This window comes from Saccostrea echinata, unplaced genomic scaffold (genome assembly GCF_033153115.1).
Source record: "Saccostrea echinata isolate AGI-Se365-2 ecotype Australia unplaced genomic scaffold, CSIRO_AGI_Sech_v1 ptg000022l, whole genome shotgun sequence".
Classification (NCBI taxonomy): domain Eukaryota; kingdom Metazoa; phylum Mollusca; class Bivalvia; order Ostreida; family Ostreidae; genus Saccostrea; species Saccostrea echinata.
This window is the reverse complement of record NW_026889771.1, coordinates 7,110,062-7,129,454: the sequence shown is the minus strand read 5'-3', so window position 1 is coordinate 7,129,454 and position 19,393 is coordinate 7,110,062. Positions and strand designations below refer to the sequence as shown.

At 32.0% G+C, this 19,393-nt stretch overlaps 2 protein-coding genes across 2 annotated transcripts; both read left to right on the top strand.

The window, feature by feature from the left end:
- The first annotated feature begins 10,609 nt into the window (after nt 1-10,609).
- Nucleotides 10,610-12,742, top strand: LOC133190679 (uncharacterized). The gene is made up of 7 exons (XM_061326371.1): nt 10,610-10,691; nt 10,793-10,934; nt 11,089-11,276; nt 11,713-11,841; nt 12,029-12,121; nt 12,329-12,432; nt 12,551-12,742. Exons 1-7 carry the CDS (start codon nt 10,610-10,612, stop codon nt 12,740-12,742), a joined length of 930 nt encoding a protein of 309 aa, XP_061182355.1.
- Nucleotides 12,743-15,099: 2,357 nt separating this feature from the next.
- On the top strand, nt 15,100-18,992 carry LOC133190833 (uncharacterized). The gene is made up of 7 exons (XM_061326518.1): nt 15,100-15,187; nt 15,302-15,452; nt 15,716-15,903; nt 16,197-16,289; nt 16,573-16,677; nt 18,411-18,526; nt 18,725-18,992. Exons 1-7 carry the CDS (start codon nt 15,106-15,108, stop codon nt 18,947-18,949), a joined length of 960 nt encoding a protein of 319 aa, XP_061182502.1. The 5' UTR covers nt 15,100-15,105; the 3' UTR covers nt 18,950-18,992.
- The last annotated feature ends 401 nt before the right edge of the window (nt 18,993-19,393 follow it).

The window sequence follows — 19,393 nt, the reverse complement described above, 5'->3', positions numbered from 1 at the left end:
GCGTTGATAATTCAAAAACAAAACAAAAAAATAAAGAGTGATATTTTACAAAACAGAAAATTTATTTCACGGTGCATGTATTAATTTATTCGGTATGCACATTGTTTCACTTGTTTCTAAAAAAACTTTTATTAAATGTCTGAGTTGTTTCTATCTAAAGAGCGGTTTTTCCACCATGAGATATAAAAATCGTGACAGGTTTGTGCACATGGTCATACGAAGTACGTATGATGAATCTATATATGTTATATTGAAACTGAAACTTCAAGCTTTACTTGTCAAAGACCAAAGAAATGTGATGGCAAGGTGCCCGTCTGTCTGTAACATTTTTTTTTCAAAATGCTTCTCCTCCTATATTTCTGGGGGTCTGGTATACAAGTAGACAAAGGTACAGAATTCTGTTTCTGCCGTTGTTAGAAAACTCTGTAAAATTCTTTCAAAACGCTACGCCTTTTATAGCTGAGTTCGATTTCAATAAAAACTTGGTACACACATTATTGTAAGTAGACTATACTAAAATACGTAATGCTCTTTATCGGTTTTTAATTTCGCCGAATGATGTTGCCATGGTAACTAAAAAAAAGTGTGAACTTCTTTCAATGAGCTCCTTCTTCTACAGTTTTTTGTTTGTTAAAACCTTGGTACACAAATTTATTACATTGAGATATATAAATTCTTACATCGATTTTTGATTCCAACGGAAATGGCAATTTCTGTGAAATTCTTTCAAAACGCCCCTCCTACAGGTTCGGTATGATTTCAATAAAGCTTGGTGCACAAAAAGACTTGTACTAAGACACAGAGTTCTTTTTTCTTGAATTTTGATTAAAAAAAATATTATTGCCATAGTTAAAAAACATAGTAATCTCTATGAAATCGGTTCCCCTCCAATGTATTTGGTCAGAGGTCAATAGCACTTGATACAAAAGTTGATAACTATAACACTTGTACTGAGGAACATAATTCTTTATCGGTTTTAAATTACACCAAAGATGTTTCTATCATGGTTACTTAAAATAGAATTTTCTGTGATTTAAACAAAAAAAAAATTCTACATTTTAGTACGATTTCAGCAAAACTTGCCACACAGAGAGACCAGGAAAGGGTCATAATTCTGCTTAATTGGAGTTGCCATAGTTTTAAGTTGAAGTGTTACTTTTTCTCTTTCTTTGTTATACATCTGTGGCTCGACTAGTTTGTACTTAGGTCTATAACAAAGAAAGAGTAAAGTAGCGCAGTTTTATTAAAATAAAAAAAATTACATGAATAATATACTGATGAGGTAATTTCCAAATGGATTTTTTATAAGGATTTTTATTACATGAAGATATTCTAGAACTTATTTCATTGTATTTCATTTCGTCCTAAGTACTCAATCTGATAAAAATCAGATCTTTGTTAAGCTCCGAAATTCTGATAGTCCCTGTACAGCGACTATCACAATTTCGGAGCGTAACAAAGATCTGATTTTAATCAGATTGCCTAATAACTTAAACTTCTGTGAGCATTATCTCTCAGAGAAAGGTTTAAAATAGATCAGCTACGTTGAAAACATACAGTGTATACACATTTAACAGCGAACGTATAATCAAGTTATAACGAACATTCATACATTTTCTTTCACACAAACAAGGGAACGTCAAATTTTGATTCACATACATGTTAACCTAACAAATGAGACTTTCAAGGGATAACTAAAAGAGTTTAGAAATTAATCATTTGTACAATTTTTTAAATAGTTTGAACAATTTAGAAAATCGTTTGCATGATTTAGAAAATCGTAAGTACAATTTTGAAAGTCGTTTGTACGATTTTTTTTAACACTTCTTGTTTTTCTTTTCTTCTTAAGTATTTATATACAGTATGTTCTTTATTGAATAAAACAGGAAGCAATATCCACACAGACTATACTGTGGAGGGTAAAAAAATAACTGATACAACAGACATTTACCAACATGTTTATTCAATATTTCTATTTTCTATATTTGTTCATTTTTATTTATTTTCAACCCAAATTGCTGTGCCTTCTAGAGGCATTTAAAACTCTACTCACCTCTGATAAATTATCATTTCTCTAAACAATATTTTATTCAGATAAAGCGGAATTATCATTATGTATCATTGAATACCCCCCCCCCCCCCGGTATAAGACCCAACTTTTTTCCTGGTGTATTTTTTTTTCTCCCGATAGAGTATAGAAATTTTCATTGAGAGACCGGTCCCCACCACTTTTTTCAGTTTTTTGCATTAGGATTAAAGCGTCCCACCATAATGTATCAAAACATTTTTTGTAGAAAGGAGACTTGTTTCCTATCCCCCCCCCCCACACACACACACGAAATAGGACTGTTGAGTTTGGTTAGTCAGCGCTTTTTTTTTCTTTTTGACTTTTATTTTTTCTTTGAAGACTTTTTCTTTTTGTCCCCCACTTTCGCGAAAGCGAGGGGACACTAAACTAAATCTCATTCGTCTGTCTGTCAGTCTGTCTGTCACAAAAACTTTAACCTTGGTCATAACTTTTGAATGAGAAGAGATAGGGCTTTCATATTTCACTTGTACATTACCTGTGACAAGACCTTTCGAAATATACTATGATTTTTGACCCCGTGACCTTGACCTTGAAGATTGACCTACTTTTCAAAAATTTTATCTTTGCTTATAACTTTTGATTGAGAAGAGATAGGGCTTTCATATTTGACATATGCATTACCTGTGAAAAGACCTTTTGTAACTTGTTATGGTTTTTGACCCCCTTGACCTCGTGACCTTGACCTTGAAATTTGACTTACTTTTCGAAATTTTTATCTTTGCTTATATCTTTTGATTGAGAATAGATACAGCTTTCATATTTGACATGTGCATTAACAGTGAGAAGGTGTTTCTGAGCATGCTATGATTTTTTTACCCCTTGACCTTGTCCTTCAAGTTTGATCTAAATTAAAAAAGAAATTAACTTTGGTGGTTACTTTTAAATGACATATGATAGGGCTTTCATATTTAACACGTGCATTATCTGTTTTAAATATGTTTCCAAATATGCTATGATTTTTTTACCCCTTGACTTTGACCTTCAAGTTTGACCTATTTTTCAAACATTTCATCAGTGTTGCTAACTTTTAAGGAGCGTAGATAGGGTCCTACTTTTCAAAAATTTTAACATTGCTATTGATTGAGAGAAGATATGGCATTTACTTTTGACATGTGCATTACCTGTTTCAATACCTTTTCGATTGTCTAGTCTAATTTTGATATTTTTTTCACATGTGCGTTACTGTGACAAGACCTTTTGGATTTTATTATGATATTTGACCTCATAATCTTGATCGTGAAGTTTGATATTGTTTTGAGAAGCTTTAATCTTTGCCATAACTGTTATTAATTCAATAATTTGTGTCTTTTCTGTATAATGCACAGACAACACAGGACACACGAACAAGACAGTTACAATATGCTATAAATAATAGCATCCCTTCCACTAAGACACCGAAAGCGGGGGACCACAATTCTTTGAATTTGCTTGTTGTTTGTTGTCCCCCGCTTTCACTGAAAGTGAGGGATATTAATTTGGGTCTGTCTGTCCGTCCGTCTTTCTGTATTTCTGTCTGTCTGTAACGCTTTCGTTTCCGCGCGATATCTCGAGAACCCTTTGAGCTTTCGCTATGAAATTTTGCATAGCAACTCCCTATGGACTAAAGTAGAACGCTATTAATTTTGAGGTCAAAGGTCAAGGACATAAATTCTTTTTGTTTTAATACTTTCGTTTCCGAGCGATATCTTGCGAATTCTTTAAGCTTTTGCAATGGAATTTTACATAACAACTCCCTGTGGCCTAAGGAAGACCTCTATTGATTTTGAGGTCAAAAGGCCAAAGTTCAAGGTCGTAAATTCACAAATTCCGTCTGTGTGTAACACTTTCGTTTCCGGGCGATATCTCAAAAAGCTTTTGAGCTTTTGCAAAGAAATTTTATACCATAACTCCCTATGGCATCTCCCCCCCCCCCTTCAAAGTGTCCCGCACCATTTTTTTTAATTTATTGTATATTTAAAAGTCGATTGTCACTATTTTTAGCACAGGGGCATGCGGAGAGTTATGACGTATAATACAGGTTGTCGGCCGACTTTATATTCTAATTACATCTATTAGAACTGTTTAGTAAAGGCTAAATTAGACAATATGTAATGTGTAAAATTTTGACAATATCGAACGTGAATATAAACATTATATGTAACCTAATGTTTGCATTTAATCAGACTTAACTCAATATGAGTCATATTATGGAAATGAGTAGATCAACTTCTTGTTACATAGTCAAAGAAGCATATTTCTTACGACATTATCATTACTGACATTTGTGTGTGACCTAATGTTTGCCTTTAATTTCCAGTATAATCAAATGCCTCCGTGGTCTCGTGGTATGTTGCTCGCTTAGCAAACGAAAGGCGCGGGTTCAATCCCCGGACGATTCTCTTTTTCTTAAATGATTTTTTTGGATTTATTAAATGATACTATTCAACATGTGAAATGAAAAAGTTATGATGTCTGGCGTGTACAAACTCATAAAATCATTATTACAGTGTGATAAATTTTCTGTATATTAAAAAGAATTTTCTATACACATATTAAAGAATAAGCAATCAAATCTTTCTATCCATATGGGCATTTTTTAAATTTGCTTCAATAAACATGTATACATTTAATAATTCTACAAATAGAGGGGGGTAGTGTGACCCCCCCCCCCCCCCCCGAACTGAGCATGCTCTTCTTTTTTCCCTAAGCGGCGGACACAAATTCTCTGAATTAGCTTGTTCATTATATTCTGAATGCACCACCCTTTCCACTGTAATGTGCCTGGACACTGAAGTCACTGTTTTGAACACATTTTCAAGAGAATAATGCATATGTGAAACGCTTATTCTTTATTTTTTATTTTTTTTTTTTTTTACAAATTTATCAACTTATTATTTACATGACTTTTACGGGGGTCGTTCAATAAATAATGCAACAGAGAGTATATCAAAGTGAATGTAGATCTATTTAATTTTATTTTTTCACATTTGAAACGTTCAATTAAAGAGCTCCTAATCACAGAAAACCCCATGATTTTTATGCATCCCTATCGAAGATTCGGAGGTATATAGTTTTTGTCCTGTCCGTCCGTCTGTCTGTTTGTCCACAAAAACTTTAACCTTGCCCATAACTTTCGATTGGTTGGAGCTATGGCTTTCATATTTCACATGTGTATTCCTTGTGACAAGACCTTTCTTTGGGTACCAACAACTTTGACCCTTTGACCTTGGAATTTGACCTACTTTTGAAAATCTTTAACTTTGGCCATAACTTTTGAACAATTGATGCTAGGGCTTTCATATTTCACATGTGTAATCTTTGTGACAAGACCTTTCGTTGGATACCAACAACTTTGACCCTTTGACCTTGACCTAGGAGTTTGACCTAATGTTGAAAAACTTTAACCTTGGCCATAACTTTTGAACGGTTGGTACTAGGGCTTTCATACTTCACATATGTAATCCTTGTGGCAAGACCTTTCTTTGGATACCAACAACTTTGACCTTGGCCTTGGAGTTTGACCTACTTTTTGAAAACTTTAACCTTGGCCATAACTTTTGAAAGGTTGGTGCTTCGGCTTTCATATTTCACCTGTGTATTTCTTGGGAGAAGGCCTTTCCTTGGGCACCATTAATTTTGACCATTTGACCTTGATGTTTGACAGACTTTTGAAAAAACGTTAACCTTTTCCTATCTATTCAATTGTTGCTGCTAGGGCTTTCACATTTCACAGATATATTCCTCGAGACAAGACCTTACTTTGGGTACCAACATATTTGATTTACATTTGAGAAAGTTTAACCTTTGTTATAAGTTGCCATACGGGGGGTATCAGTGTTTCACAAACATACATGTATCTTGTTCCTATTGTCCTCGCAAAGAAATTCACTTTTAAAGTATGCATGTTCACTACACTGAGCTGAAAACTGTTTAAAATGATCTCTGCCAAGAAGATGAAAATGAGAGCGTATGTGAAAACTGTGCTTCTTTTACATAAATCGCCGAAGAACTCATCTTAAAGATATGATTTTTAAATGTGAAAAGAATACTAGTCTTAAACGCTGTATACATGCAGTTTTCAGATTGATTCAAAAATTCAAAAGTAAAGAATGAGAGTTAAAATATAAAAGTCAAACTGATCGATTGAAATTTGTAGGGACATCAAAAATTATCAGTGCAATGTGCAACATGATATCTGAATCTACATACAAGGACATTGCTAGAACACTAAGGCCAAACAAAAAAAATATGTGTGGTTCCGGTTACACTTCCAAAAAAATTAGGGTAGGTAGGGATTTTTTTTTTTTTTTTTTTTTAACAAAATGATTTTCTTAATTTTTTCTAAATAAACCTATCACTGCTTTGCAAATGGCATTTAGATGTGGTGTGATAATATACTATTCAATATTGGTAAGGGACACCTACATGCTAGCTTGCTTTGGATTTAACACTATTAAACACTTGCACTATGTTTTGCAAGGAGGCCGTCATTGCTGAAACTAAAACTTAAACTGGATCCATTGATGGAAATCGGGGGAAATTCCGGAAAAAATATGAAAAATGCCCCCAAAAAAGTTTAGGGTCGGGGGTATAAAATAGGGAAGGTCGGGTAACCGGAACCACACATATTTTTTTATTTGGCCTAAGCATTTCATCGTCATAATATTTTATAGAATTCTGACAAAGGAAATGAATATAATAAATAAATAATTCTATCAGATATGTGCCTTATTTTCTTAAAATTGCCTAAGAGAAAAATACGCATTAAATGTGCCAACGGTCTACTTAAAAACAAATATTTTAACAAAATAGAAAAATTGTTTAATTTGCATAATGGATGACGAAACATGGGTGCACATTTTATAGCCAAAAAGGAAGATCAATAATAAAATGTGGAATCAAAGAAAAAAGTTATCTTTCTTATTATTGTGCCCTCTACAAAATTTTAGAATTTTTCAATTTAAAATTTGTACATGACAATTAAATTTAAATTGAAAAAATCTAAATTTTTTAGAGGACACAAGGGCTCCAGGCATATTTTATTTGTTTCATTTTTTTTTCAAGAGGTCCACTAAAACATGTAGATATACACAAAGAAAGGACCATCAATGGTAACTTTTATGTTTGAATTGCACTGAGGAAAGATAAACAGATTTCCTGCAAAGTCCAAATACCGGCCCCAGGGTTATATTCTTGAACCTGGCAACGCTGCTGCAAATAAGCACAATGAAATAAATGAAATTCTGAAGAAAATAAAGTATACAGAGCTTTGCCATCCCCCATATTCGCTAGGTCTCAGCCATTGTGAGATTTTTTTTATTCAAAAAAATGCATGAAAACAACCAAAGGAAGAATGTACAATATTCGATATGCCATGGAAAGTGATATTCCTCAGTGTCCTTGGGGCATCCCTAAAGATAGGTATGCTGAGGTTTTCTGGTCATGTGTACAAAGACTTAAGGCATGTGTAAAGGATAACAGGGATGCCTTGAGGGATTGAAAATGTTTAGAATATGTATAACGCACTTTTCTTACTTTTAGATGACCTATTGCATTATATTTATTGAACGACCCTTGTACTTATTTCTTTCGTGTTTTATTTTGGTGTGGTGATGGCGTGGTTGTTGGAGCGCAATTTCGTTGAGGCACAAAAATGCAAGTGTTGACAAAGATACAAAATATAAATCTAAAAAAAAAAAAACATAAATACAAACAAATATACAAAACAAAACCAAAAACCCCCAAACAGGCAATGAAAAAAAAAAACGCAATATAATACATTAGGAACCAGTCTTACGCAATATAATACATTAGGAACCAGTCTTGTTGCAAAATCTTTCATTTACAACATTTCAATAGTTTTGGTAATACTGACTATATTCTAGCTGCTCTGATTTTGATTGTATTTCATTTTTGAGACACTAATCTCATAATTTGCTTTCTAATCTTCCCCAATAAGGCCAAAAGGAATGATTTAACGTTGTGTTGAGGGAAGGAGACAGAACTTTTATTTATTTTTTTTTTTAAAAGTTATGATTTATTTTATTAATTAATTTATTGATTAATTATAATTGGCCAAAAAGGTGTTCTGTCCATATCAATATCAATTGCTTCAAATTTGTCGTAGGAGAATTGCATATTATATTCATTTGCATACCAATGTATTACCTTTGCTGTTGTAAACTGTACAAACGATTATTAAGATGAACAAACGATTTTAAAAACTGTCCAAACGAATTTCGTATATACGTATATACGATTTTTTCAAAATCTTACAAACGATTTTAATAAATTTGTAAAACGTACATACGATTTTACTTATTTTTTTTTTCTGCAAAATTGAAAAGACACTTATACGCCGACGTTTGTATTCCTTTTTGCTATATTCCTGCTCTCAATATCCATGAATTTAAAAAAAAAAACGCGATTAAAACACAGTAAATACTTATTGAACTCAAACGCCGACATTAAAGGCTTCAAAAGAAATATAAGGAAAACCATAAACCTGCGAAAGAAATCCCCAAACCAGCACTATCCACTAGAAGAATCCTCCTTAATCGGTATCTCTATGTTTTATTCATATATATTTTTTGTCTCTATTTATTTAAATAGAAGAATAATTATATTTTTTTCAAATATTTTCTAAATTTTCTAAAGCAAGCTTCAATTTTCATACTGAATACATATATTTTTCGGCGATGGAACATTTTGCTTTGGTAATTTTCATTTCATTTTTCCCCCTTTCCATGAACAAACACTGATAGTCATGTATGACCTTCAGAATATATTTATGAGATGTTTTGTGGTCATGAACTCTTTATCCTTGTTTATGCATTAATTATGAATTTATCATGTTAATTTGATGGTCCGGTTAATAATTGACCTAGGCATTGTTTCTGGGAGTCCTTGTTTCTGCCCTTTTCACGACTTGTATTTTTTATAGGATTCGTCAGATTGATCATTGTTCTTTTCATTACATTGACGTAATGCTTGTTTTCTTTAATGAAAGAACGCTGAATAAACAATTCCGTGTGCAATCATACAACGCGTGCAAATTGCTGTGTACCCACAGTGTATTTGAATTCATAAGAATATGCCAATTTTTAGCTCTACTGGTCAGAGACCAGAAGAGCTTATGCGATAGTTAGGTATCCGTCGTTCGTCTGTCTGTAAACAATTTTCAAATGCTACTCCTCCTACAGTTTTGGTCTGATTTCAATATAACTTTGCAGACAAGTAGAGTACATAAGATACATAATTTATTGCATCGGTTTTTGATTTTGATGAACGGTCTTGCCATGGTTACTAAAAATAGAAATTTCTGTGAAATTCCTTTAAAACGCTACTCCTCCTAAAGTATTGGTTTGATTTCAGTATAACTTGGCACACAAGTAGACAACACTAAGATAAATAACTTAGTGCATCTGTTTTTTGATTTTGTTGAACAGTGTTGCCATGGTTACTAAATTGGAAATTTCTGTAAAATTTCTCTAAAATGCTACTCCCCCTACAGTTTTGGTTTAATTACTTGGCACACAAGTAGACTACACTCAGATACATAATTCTGTGTATCGATTTTTGATTTTGGAGAAGTTTTGCCATGGTTACTAAAAATACAAATTTCTGTGAAATACATTTAAAATACTACTCCTTTCATTTAATTTTAATGTAACTTGGCAGACTACACTAAGATACATACTTGTCTTTATCAGGTTTTTTTGATTTTGATGAATGATGTTGCCATGGTTACTAAAATCAAAATTTCTGTATAAATCTTTTGAAAAGTTACTCCTCCTACAGTTTTAGTCTGATTGCAATAAATCTTGCTATGAAAAGAGACTAAACCAAGGATCAGTACTCTATTTATTGCTGTTGCAAAGTTTCCCAAGTGCTACTTTCCTTTTCCTTTGTTATAAATACAAACCAGTAGAGCTTCAGTCTCATCAGAGATCTAGACTTCTAGTTGTTTTAGGGTTATCACTGTACGGCTAGGAAAAAAAAAAGCAGTATGGCCATATACACGTACGATGTAAAACGTTCGTGATTAAGACATGAAGAATCGTTTTACTATTTGGTTAGACATACACGTAAAGGAAGATTTGTATTTATGAAGCATTTACAAACTTTAGTTCGTAGAATTTTAATTTACAGACGGTCTCGTTTTTGCTTTGCGATTTTTTTTTCTGTTTACGAAGCAAAATAACGATTCATTCGTGTATATATTTATGTGATAATTATAGACAAAAGTGTTCCAGTTTTCAATTAATCATAAAATTGTGGTCAGCATAAAACGTCATCATCGTGTCAACACCAGACAAATGGACGTCCCTACGCTGGACAATTTTATTTGTAAACAGGACGATGGTGTATATATAGAGGCTGTCGAGTTTCAATTTCAGACTAAAACAGATACCAAGGTAACCTATTCTTTTAAGAAATAAGCCAAGACGTTTTACATGTACATTTGTGCAAGTTGGTAAGTTATAATTTTGTTCCCTTTTTTTCCGAAAAACAGTTTTTTTTTTATTTCCGCAGTAAATTATGATGTTCCTAAGAAGCTGTGTTTTGGTTGCCATTGCCGCCAAATGTTTTGCCGGTCCCATGTCCCAGGGAGATTTAGAAGGTGAAAAATGACTTATTTTGATTTTCTAACCATCCACCATATTATCAGATTTTTTCATTTCATAATGTATCATATTTTGAAAATGATTTTTATGGTTTCAGAATTTGATAAAAATGTGCGAGTGAAATTAGCGGTTAAGGTCGCGGAAAGTTTTGAAACTCTAACACAACAAATATCAAAACTTAATGGTGATTGTATGTCTAAAATCAACACCACCATTGACCAGTGTGCTTCTTGTAACAGGTAAGTCATTACCAGTCATTCTCGACCTTGTAACAAGACATTCAAATCGCGAGAGAGAGAGAGAGTTAAAATTTCGTGGACTTTAATTGCCTGTCGCTTTAAATAAGAAAAAGGTAAAATAATTCATACTTGAATATAGATATATCTTTTATAGAAAAAAGAAGCAGTATATGGGAGTTCTCAATGTCGGATCAGTTTTGAGTGTTCCAGTTTCTGAGGGCACAAAACTGGCAAAGACGATTGCAGAGTCGCTCTCCAAAGAAAGTGTGCAACAATTTCTGGGAAGCAACTTAAGATCTGTGCTGAAAACGCTAAAGGGGACATTTATTTCCATAATCAAAAGTATGTATTTAGCTTCTAAGTCATTTCTGAGTCCTTTTTATACAAGTCCCACAAGTAATAAAAAAGAGATATATTTCAAGCATACATGTACATGTATATTTTTAAAGAGTAAAACTAGATTTTAGTTAACATTAAAATATCATTGGTAAATGTATAAGGAACGAGTTCGTTCACTATGTCTAATATTTTTGATCTAGATACATTCGGTTAACAGGCAAGAAAGGTTACCAAGAAAAAAATATGAAAGACACTAAAAAAAATGCACGTTTTTAAGTGTTTGATTCAAGTCAGAAAACTTGTGAAGTTAATCAACAATGGCTGATCTCGTAATATATTTTTACCTAGTATTATAATGGCTATTTATCTCATCTACCATACAGTTCTGTAAAAGCAAACAAATCATTTGAGCAATGGAATATTTTTTTTTTATTTGCAGATAAAGATATAAGAGAAATCCCGATGTTTTTCAATAACTTTCAGAAAAATTTTGCAAGTCTAAGAAATTCCATTTTAAACCTTCCATCAACCTTTAATAATTTGGTCGGAAATATCGGCAGTGAACTGAGTAAGTAAAATTAACTGTGGCATATATTTACACAGATACACATCACGTTATCCATAAAAAACTGATTTACATTGTATATATGTTACACTGTATATTTCATTCAAGCGGAGTAATAAAATAAATCATAACTTTTTAAAATATAGATTTATTCAATAAATTAGCTTCAATTCTTCGTTTACTCCCTCAGGAAAGCTAAGATTCTGGAGAAAAAAGCGATCAGCAGCCTGTTCTGCTTGCGACCAGTTACAATCAGACGATTCGACTGTTGTAATAGCTAATGGTATGAAGAGTTTTATTTCTTTTTTTTTTTCTTTTTTTTTTAAAAATGTTGATATTCAGTTACAAGTTGTTTAATCGTTACATCTGTATATGAGATAGTGAATTTACTTATAAAACTGCTAAAATTTATCACTTGTATCCCTCTACACTTCGTTTTCAAGGAACGTTCCATGAAAGTATAAATACATACATATTTACATTTTCACAGTATGTGGTGCTGATGCAGCCAACGGTTTGGCGAATCTTTCAAAGAGTATAGAGAATCTACAACTTTTATATGAAGACGCCATTAATGGCACTGTACTCACAGAGGTGTGTGTTCGATTCCTTCTTCTAATTCAATTTAAAACGTAGAAAAAATATCCCAATATATCTGCATATACTTTTTATATATTACATGAAAATAAATAGTCAATTTTGTGTATTTTAGATACATACCGGAACGCCTCAGATGACGATGTCTCCGTCCTTGTCTGTCTCGGCTGACCTTGACCACATCATATACAGCATTGAAACAACGACAAAAACACTGGCCGGAGTGCCCGGCGAGAAGATAATCTTCACAGATAAACCAGCATCGTACGCTATGCTGGCAGATAAAATATATAATGACTTTGTGTGAAAATCCTAAATGTGAATAAAAATTTATGTGCGAGTGCCTGACTATTTTTTGTTTAATGTTCTAAAGCATTTACGTTTCTAAATAAAACCTAAAATTTGAATTATAAAAGTTTTATTTTTTATGAGGTGATGTGGGTCATTTGTAATTAATATACGTACATGTAGATCTCCTGTATTTTGCACTGCTGTCATGTATTTATAGGAAAATAAGAATGAAATCGCCATTTTCTCTAAACAGGGAAAAACCTTCTGTTCTTGGAATATGCTACAATATAGAAATATAATTTTATAACGATGATACACCTCTTAAATATCCTTCATTTTTTCGTTTGTTTTTGTTGAAATTTAATTAAGATTTTGAAAGCCTTTATTCAATAAATAAATAAATAAATAAATAAATAAATAAATAATGAAATAAACAATATTATTAGGTTCGATGACATGTAACATATGATGTCTGTGAATAAAAGCATAGTTCCTGGCTTGTGGCAAAATCATGACCTATTAAATGAAGTTTGTCACTTAATATGACAATCAATAAATAATTTGTTATATTATTATATAATATAAAAATCACCTTCTAAATACCGATAGCTAAGTACATCATAATTATTTCATTGAGAGCATTCAAATCAAGATCAACAAATCTGTCTTGCAAATGAACTCTTTTGTAATATAATTTTTTTTAACTTACCACTTACTCTAGATAATTTATCTAGATAGGAAAAAAATCAAGACTTTTCAAATGTTTCGTGGACTGGTTCGAAACAATTAAAATATATAGGCTATGCTTACAGAATTTACAAGAAATGCGAAACAAAAGGTTTAAAAGTTTTGAACATTTTAGCTTGAAACATTGATTTTTTGCCGATTTATCAATAAATACAAAAGACATGGTTACCCGGTGCTTTATGACGTTTGACAACGTCATAACATCTTTAATGTCCACTCCCTCTGCCTCAATACACTTTCTTTGACCACCCTAGCTGGAGTTAAATAAAGGCTGAATCCCATCTTGTTTATATGACTTTAAAATTTCATGAACAGTTGATTTCAAGGCAATGTAATACTACTACACAAACAAAAAGATCCTCACTTGACTGTCAGCTAAATCTGCTCGTCGGAATTCAATTTCTGCCACACACAAACAACATTACTTTAAAAAAAAAGTTATCTGGATATCTGGATTAACTTGAACATCCATGATAATCCTTAGAATTACAAAATTTAAGGAACCACAACATACATTAATCTCAAATAAGTTTGAAATGCATGAATATAAGAAATTACCCATTGAAAGATCCTCATGATGTAAACATATGTAACCTGTTTACAGAACAAAAGAAAACTCATTGTCCTCCTTGAACAAAAGACATTGTTCTCTCTTTCCAATTAATACCAATATTTAAATAAGTTGTCCATAGATATAGAACAGCTTTGTTTGTCATTTTCTATATATATCACGATTTTCTCTTCAACTACGTTATGCCATGTAAAAAAATTAAGGACATTATATAGGTACAAAATTTAAAAAAAAAAAAAAAAAAAACCACCCAAGGACTGCAATGATTAGTAACAGGTTGGTCATGAAGTTGATGGAGATATTTGATCAAACATTTCACTAGGCCATCTTTTTCAGCAATGATTGATGATCAATACAAATGTTGAATCGCTCCCCAGTGGCACTCGATGTTTGAAATATAAATCACGACTGAACTCAATGCAGCACAAAATATCACCTTTATTGTATAAATATTGAATTCAAAAGAAATATTCATTACATTGTATTTCGTTCGGATCGGGTTTTGTAAGTAGTTCTTGTTCATTTTTTTTTTTATAGTTTAACATTGTAAAATTTGAATAATTTACATGGAAGACATCCAGTACATGTACATGTAGTCAGTTGGTTAAGGATATTTTTCATCTATCACAGGGTGAATTATAAAATTAGTTAACAAAAGATGAGAACCTAGATTTTGAATATTTCGCAACAAGACACACATGACGAAACAGTTATGTGCATCTGTCAAAACACCACACTCGACTTAGGTTTTCCCAAAAAATCTAAATTGTTAATTAAGTCGCTCCTTCAACTTTATCAAAACATCCGCAATTAAAAACCATATAAAATGATCAAATATTTTCTTTGTCTTAATGTCATAGATAGACTGTATACGAAAAAGGCTCGGGTTTAACTTCATGCTGATATTGAATATTTTAATTCTTATTCAAATCGCTTATTGATTTAAAAAAAAACAGACTTATAAAAACCAAATATTAGGTACATGTACTTTAATACCTGAAGCTTGAGGAAAAGTGTGTAAAACGATAGGATTGCTTAGTTTTTCGATTTTTTTTTCAGGTATGAAAATGATGATCGCATTGGTATTTCATGCTTTGGTCTTGTCTGCAAGTCAGGGATTGAAATTAGGCCAAGAAATTGAAAGTAAGAAAAATCTTCTAGGCTAAAGGTATTTGCATATGTTTATGTCGAAAAATTACATGACAAATGTACAGCTTCACATTCGATAGTTAAAAAGTATTTTTATGTCAATTTTAGAAGTTAACGAGTTTGCAACAAAGGAAATGATAGCTGAAATGACTTCAGGAATCACTAGCCTTGCAAGACGGATCCAAAACAGTAATACCATATGTATTGACGAAATCAATAGAATTCGTAACTACGTCTGCGCTAAATGTACCGGAAATCCGTAAGTGTTATTTATTTATTTTTTGTTTGAAGATGGGGACAATACATGCTTAATTTCCAGTACATCTTTTATTCGACTACATGTGATTTATTGTTTTAGAAAGTTTTAGAAATATGCAATAGAAAATAATATTTCTATTTGCATAAAGTCTCTGAGAGTTTATGAACTAAACATGTGTTTGATATTAATCTTTGCGTCAAGGGTTCAAGAACTTGCCTTTCCACAATGTGTTGTTAATTCACACATTGACTTAAAAATTTCAGTGTGTTACCATCTCTGACCGATATAAAACAAAATATAAACAGACCAGTTCCAAAGATTTTACAGCTCTTTTATGATTTGTTGGACGCCTTAACACCAGATGCTATAGAATTAGTAGGAGAACGCAAATACATGATGGAAGAAGACTTTGGAAGAATGGCTGAGTATCTGAAATTAGCAACAAAACCTGGTAAATAATTTTTTTTATCAGAAAGTGAAAATCGAGGACGATTAACTTTCTTATTATTAATTAAGCTACTTATTGATTAATGTCCCTGAAAACAAATAGGAAGGGACTATTATATCATCATTATACAATGTTCATATTTTATATTATGGTAAAGATGCAAAGTATTACTTTTTGAAACCTGAAATTCATATATTGAATTAAAAAACTTAATCTTTCCTTCGATTTAAAATTGTTTTTATTAAATTCTGAAATCCCATTATCTCGTTTAATTAATGATATCTGAAATTTTGAAGAACTGGGTACACCGCTCGAAGAATCAATACGCATCAGCCAAGAAATTGATTTGAAACTAAGAAATGTTACAAATAACTTTCATCAAACTGCAGGTAAGAGAGAGAGAGAGTTTCAAATATTTTCCTTACTGAATACATCATTTTGTCTTGTTTATCTTTAAAAAAGTAAACACATCTTTTTGATGAACTAAATGACAATTATATTCTGTACTTATTCTGTAAACTACGGAAGCCCGTTGAGGCCAGTTCAGAGAACGAACTATATTTTACTGCGTTCAAACGCAATTATTTTTGCGTTAAAATTCTTAAGATTGTTTCAGTGGACTTTTGAGCTTGTCTTCTGTTCCTTAGCTTCATATTTCATATTGTTTGATAGATGTTGCAGGAAGACGTAAAAGACAATCTACTACCACTATAATTAGATCTTGCTCGCAGTGTGATGGACTGAACGGTGTGGGCATTGAACAATACATTGATATAGGTGAATAGAAAGTGTTCTATTGTAACATTTTTTTGCTATGACTGAGTTTAGACTTAATTATCTGTACATTGACGCAACAGATACATGCAAATGCGAATGATTTACTTGTTTTATTTTTGTGTGTGCAAATTTCAAACAATGAAGTAATAACTCATTCATATTTAGGGATATGAAAAAAGAACTTGCATTTAGCTTAGTGAAAATCAAATTTTTAGAATTTCTTTTTTCTTTTTTAATTCAACACCATTTCCATTAAAATTAATACGATTATGTAAATCACTTATGTGACATATCTGTACCCGTCCGTTTAGAGCTCTCGTGAAGAACCGACCTTCTTTAAAAAGACTGAACCATTTTCAAGTTGGTTAATAGTGTCTGAGAGTAAAAAAAACAAAACAAAACAAAACAAAAACAAACAAACAAACAAAACAAAAAGCAACCAAAAAAAAAAAAACAACCAAAAAGCAACCAAAAAGCAACCAAAAAAAAAAAAAAAAAAAAAACAACCAAAAAAAAAAAACAACCAAAAAAAAAAAAGGTGACTTTCATTGATTTTGCGCTTGTCAGGGACCCAAGGGATTGAGGAGAAAAAAATCTTGCATAATGAAAAAAGAATCTTTTCTTATTCTGATTCCCTAGCAGGTAAACTGTTTACATAATAATGATAGGAAATTCGCTCTAATCAAAATTTCAAAATTCATTACTTTTTAACTCATATCTCTGGCCCAGGGAAAAAACTAAGAAATGAATCTTGAAATGCTTTGCTCTAGAACATCTAGCAGACAATGACAGCCGAACTTGATGTACATGTAGATAAACAAGATACATGTTTTACCCTCTAATTTTATGTGTACATTTTCCTGAAAATCAAACACACACTTTATTCAAAATCTTTGCTTCTAAAAAACAAGTACTTTAAAAATGTCAAATATGAAATGAGCAATTGATTCTATATCAAACCAAAGAAACTACATTCTTTATGTACCGGTCATGGTAGCCTAGTGGTAGGGCGTTCGCTCCGTGATCAGGAGAGCAAAATTCGATTCTTGTTCACCGCGCCGCGTTAAACCTAATTAAGATTCGAAGTAAAAGTCATGGGTAGATCTTGAAAACCGAGTTAGTGACTCTTCCTTCGCCAAGTTCCCGGTACTAGAAGTAAAAGTCACGGGTCTTTTGGATGAGCCTTAAAAAATCGTGGTCCCGTGTCACGACAGGCATGGGTAAGATAAAGAAAAGTGACTGCTCAATGGTTATGAGAAGAGGTCTTAATTTGAAGCCCTTTACCAGTATCTGATTATGTCTCGATATGAGTGAAAGATTCTCGAATGAAACGTTAAATCAACGTGCAGTCAAACAATCTATACATGTATGTTTGAAAAAAAAATTTACTATATATGCCAAGAAGTAGTAATATGTTTAATAATTCTAACTAGGTCAAGATAAGTTTTTGAAGCTTCATGGTTTCAACAGAGGGACATTAGGACATAAAAAATAATATATCATTTATACGGAAAGGGCTTTTATAGCATAGGGACTCAATGTCCGAAGCAAAGACTTTTATACATAGAAGTATAACGTGAGCAATAATATTGTGTGATCATAATCATAAAAAAAGCTAAGACCGTTGTTACTTATATTTACATTTTCTCCTGATCCTAGATCCAGTAAAAAAATATTTACGCTCCTTTTTTTAAATAATTAAAAAATTAAATGCTCATATTTATTTATTCTAGTTTGTGGATCAACCCTTTTGTTAAACATCGACAGCATTATGGAATTGGCTGACCGGTATCGACTAATATTAAATACAACATTGAATTTAAATAATTACGACCCAGTAATTCAAGAAGTAAGAAATAGTTCTTTAAAACTTATATTGGTTTCTTTTAAATTCCAAATGATTGATAAATACATGTATCTTTAACGTAAACACCAAGAAAGGTAATTTTTTTTACTTTAATTATTAATATATGAGGTCATGAGAAAAATGATATCTTTTTGATCTTGACACATTTATATCTATATTTTTTTCAATATCTCATTTTAGGTGGAATTTGATGAAAAAAGTGTAATATATCAACTTACACCATATTTCAGCGTTGTAGCTGATATCACTAGCTACAAGTATAGAATAGAGCAAAGCACATACACCAAAAGTTTAACACCAGTTTCTCTCCATTTCAACAACTTAAACGAAACTGCCAAGTTTTTAGCCGGAGAAATTATGGAGAAACACGTATATAGTCCTGGCACGGGATTTGGCTTTGCATAATAATCATTCAAGTTTCAGGTTTCTTTCATCAATGATCGAATCTGTGTAAATACATAACAGAATAAAATAAATTTTCCAATATTCGAAAAAAAAGACATTTTAATTTTTTTTTTGGGAGGGGTGGGGGTTTAAAAGCGAAATACTGCCAATAAATCCAGTTTTTCCTTAGGGAATGGTAATGTACCGGAACTACATGTAATTAATTATAAATTGCCACAAAAACCTAAAGAAAGGTATTAATCTACCAAAGAAGACTGTCTCAACACGAATCCCACAGTTCTTGCCGCTACTTAGTACGTAATGTTTCTGTATCATGTGCAAATATTTAATTTAGAATGAAGAATCATTATTTATTGAAAATAATGCGATCATATTCGCTTAATTATCACCCCTCGCAACGGAGTTGTAGGGGATATAGTAACGCGCTTGTGTGTGGTGAGGGAA

Bases quoted from the DNA above. Each gene is read 5' to 3' on its own strand.
- LOC133190679 (XM_061326371.1), top strand. From the start codon at position 10,610: ATGATGTTCCTAAGAAGCTGTGTTTTGGTTGCCATTGCCGCCAAATGT. The intron at 10,692-10,792 runs GTGAAAAATGAC...TTATGGTTTCAG, and splicing joins GTCCCAGGGAGATTTAGAAG to AATTTGATAAAAATGTGCGA. The intron at 11,842-12,028 runs GTAAGTAAAATT...TTACTCCCTCAG, and splicing joins AAATATCGGCAGTGAACTGA to GAAAGCTAAGATTCTGGAGA.
- LOC133190833 (XM_061326518.1), top strand. From the start codon at position 15,106: ATGAAAATGATGATCGCATTGGTATTTCATGCTTTGGTCTTGTCTGCA. The intron at 15,453-15,715 runs GTAAGTGTTATT...TAAAAATTTCAG, and splicing joins GCTAAATGTACCGGAAATCC to TGTGTTACCATCTCTGACCG. The intron at 16,290-16,572 runs GTAAGAGAGAGA...ATTGTTTGATAG, and splicing joins TAACTTTCATCAAACTGCAG to ATGTTGCAGGAAGACGTAAA.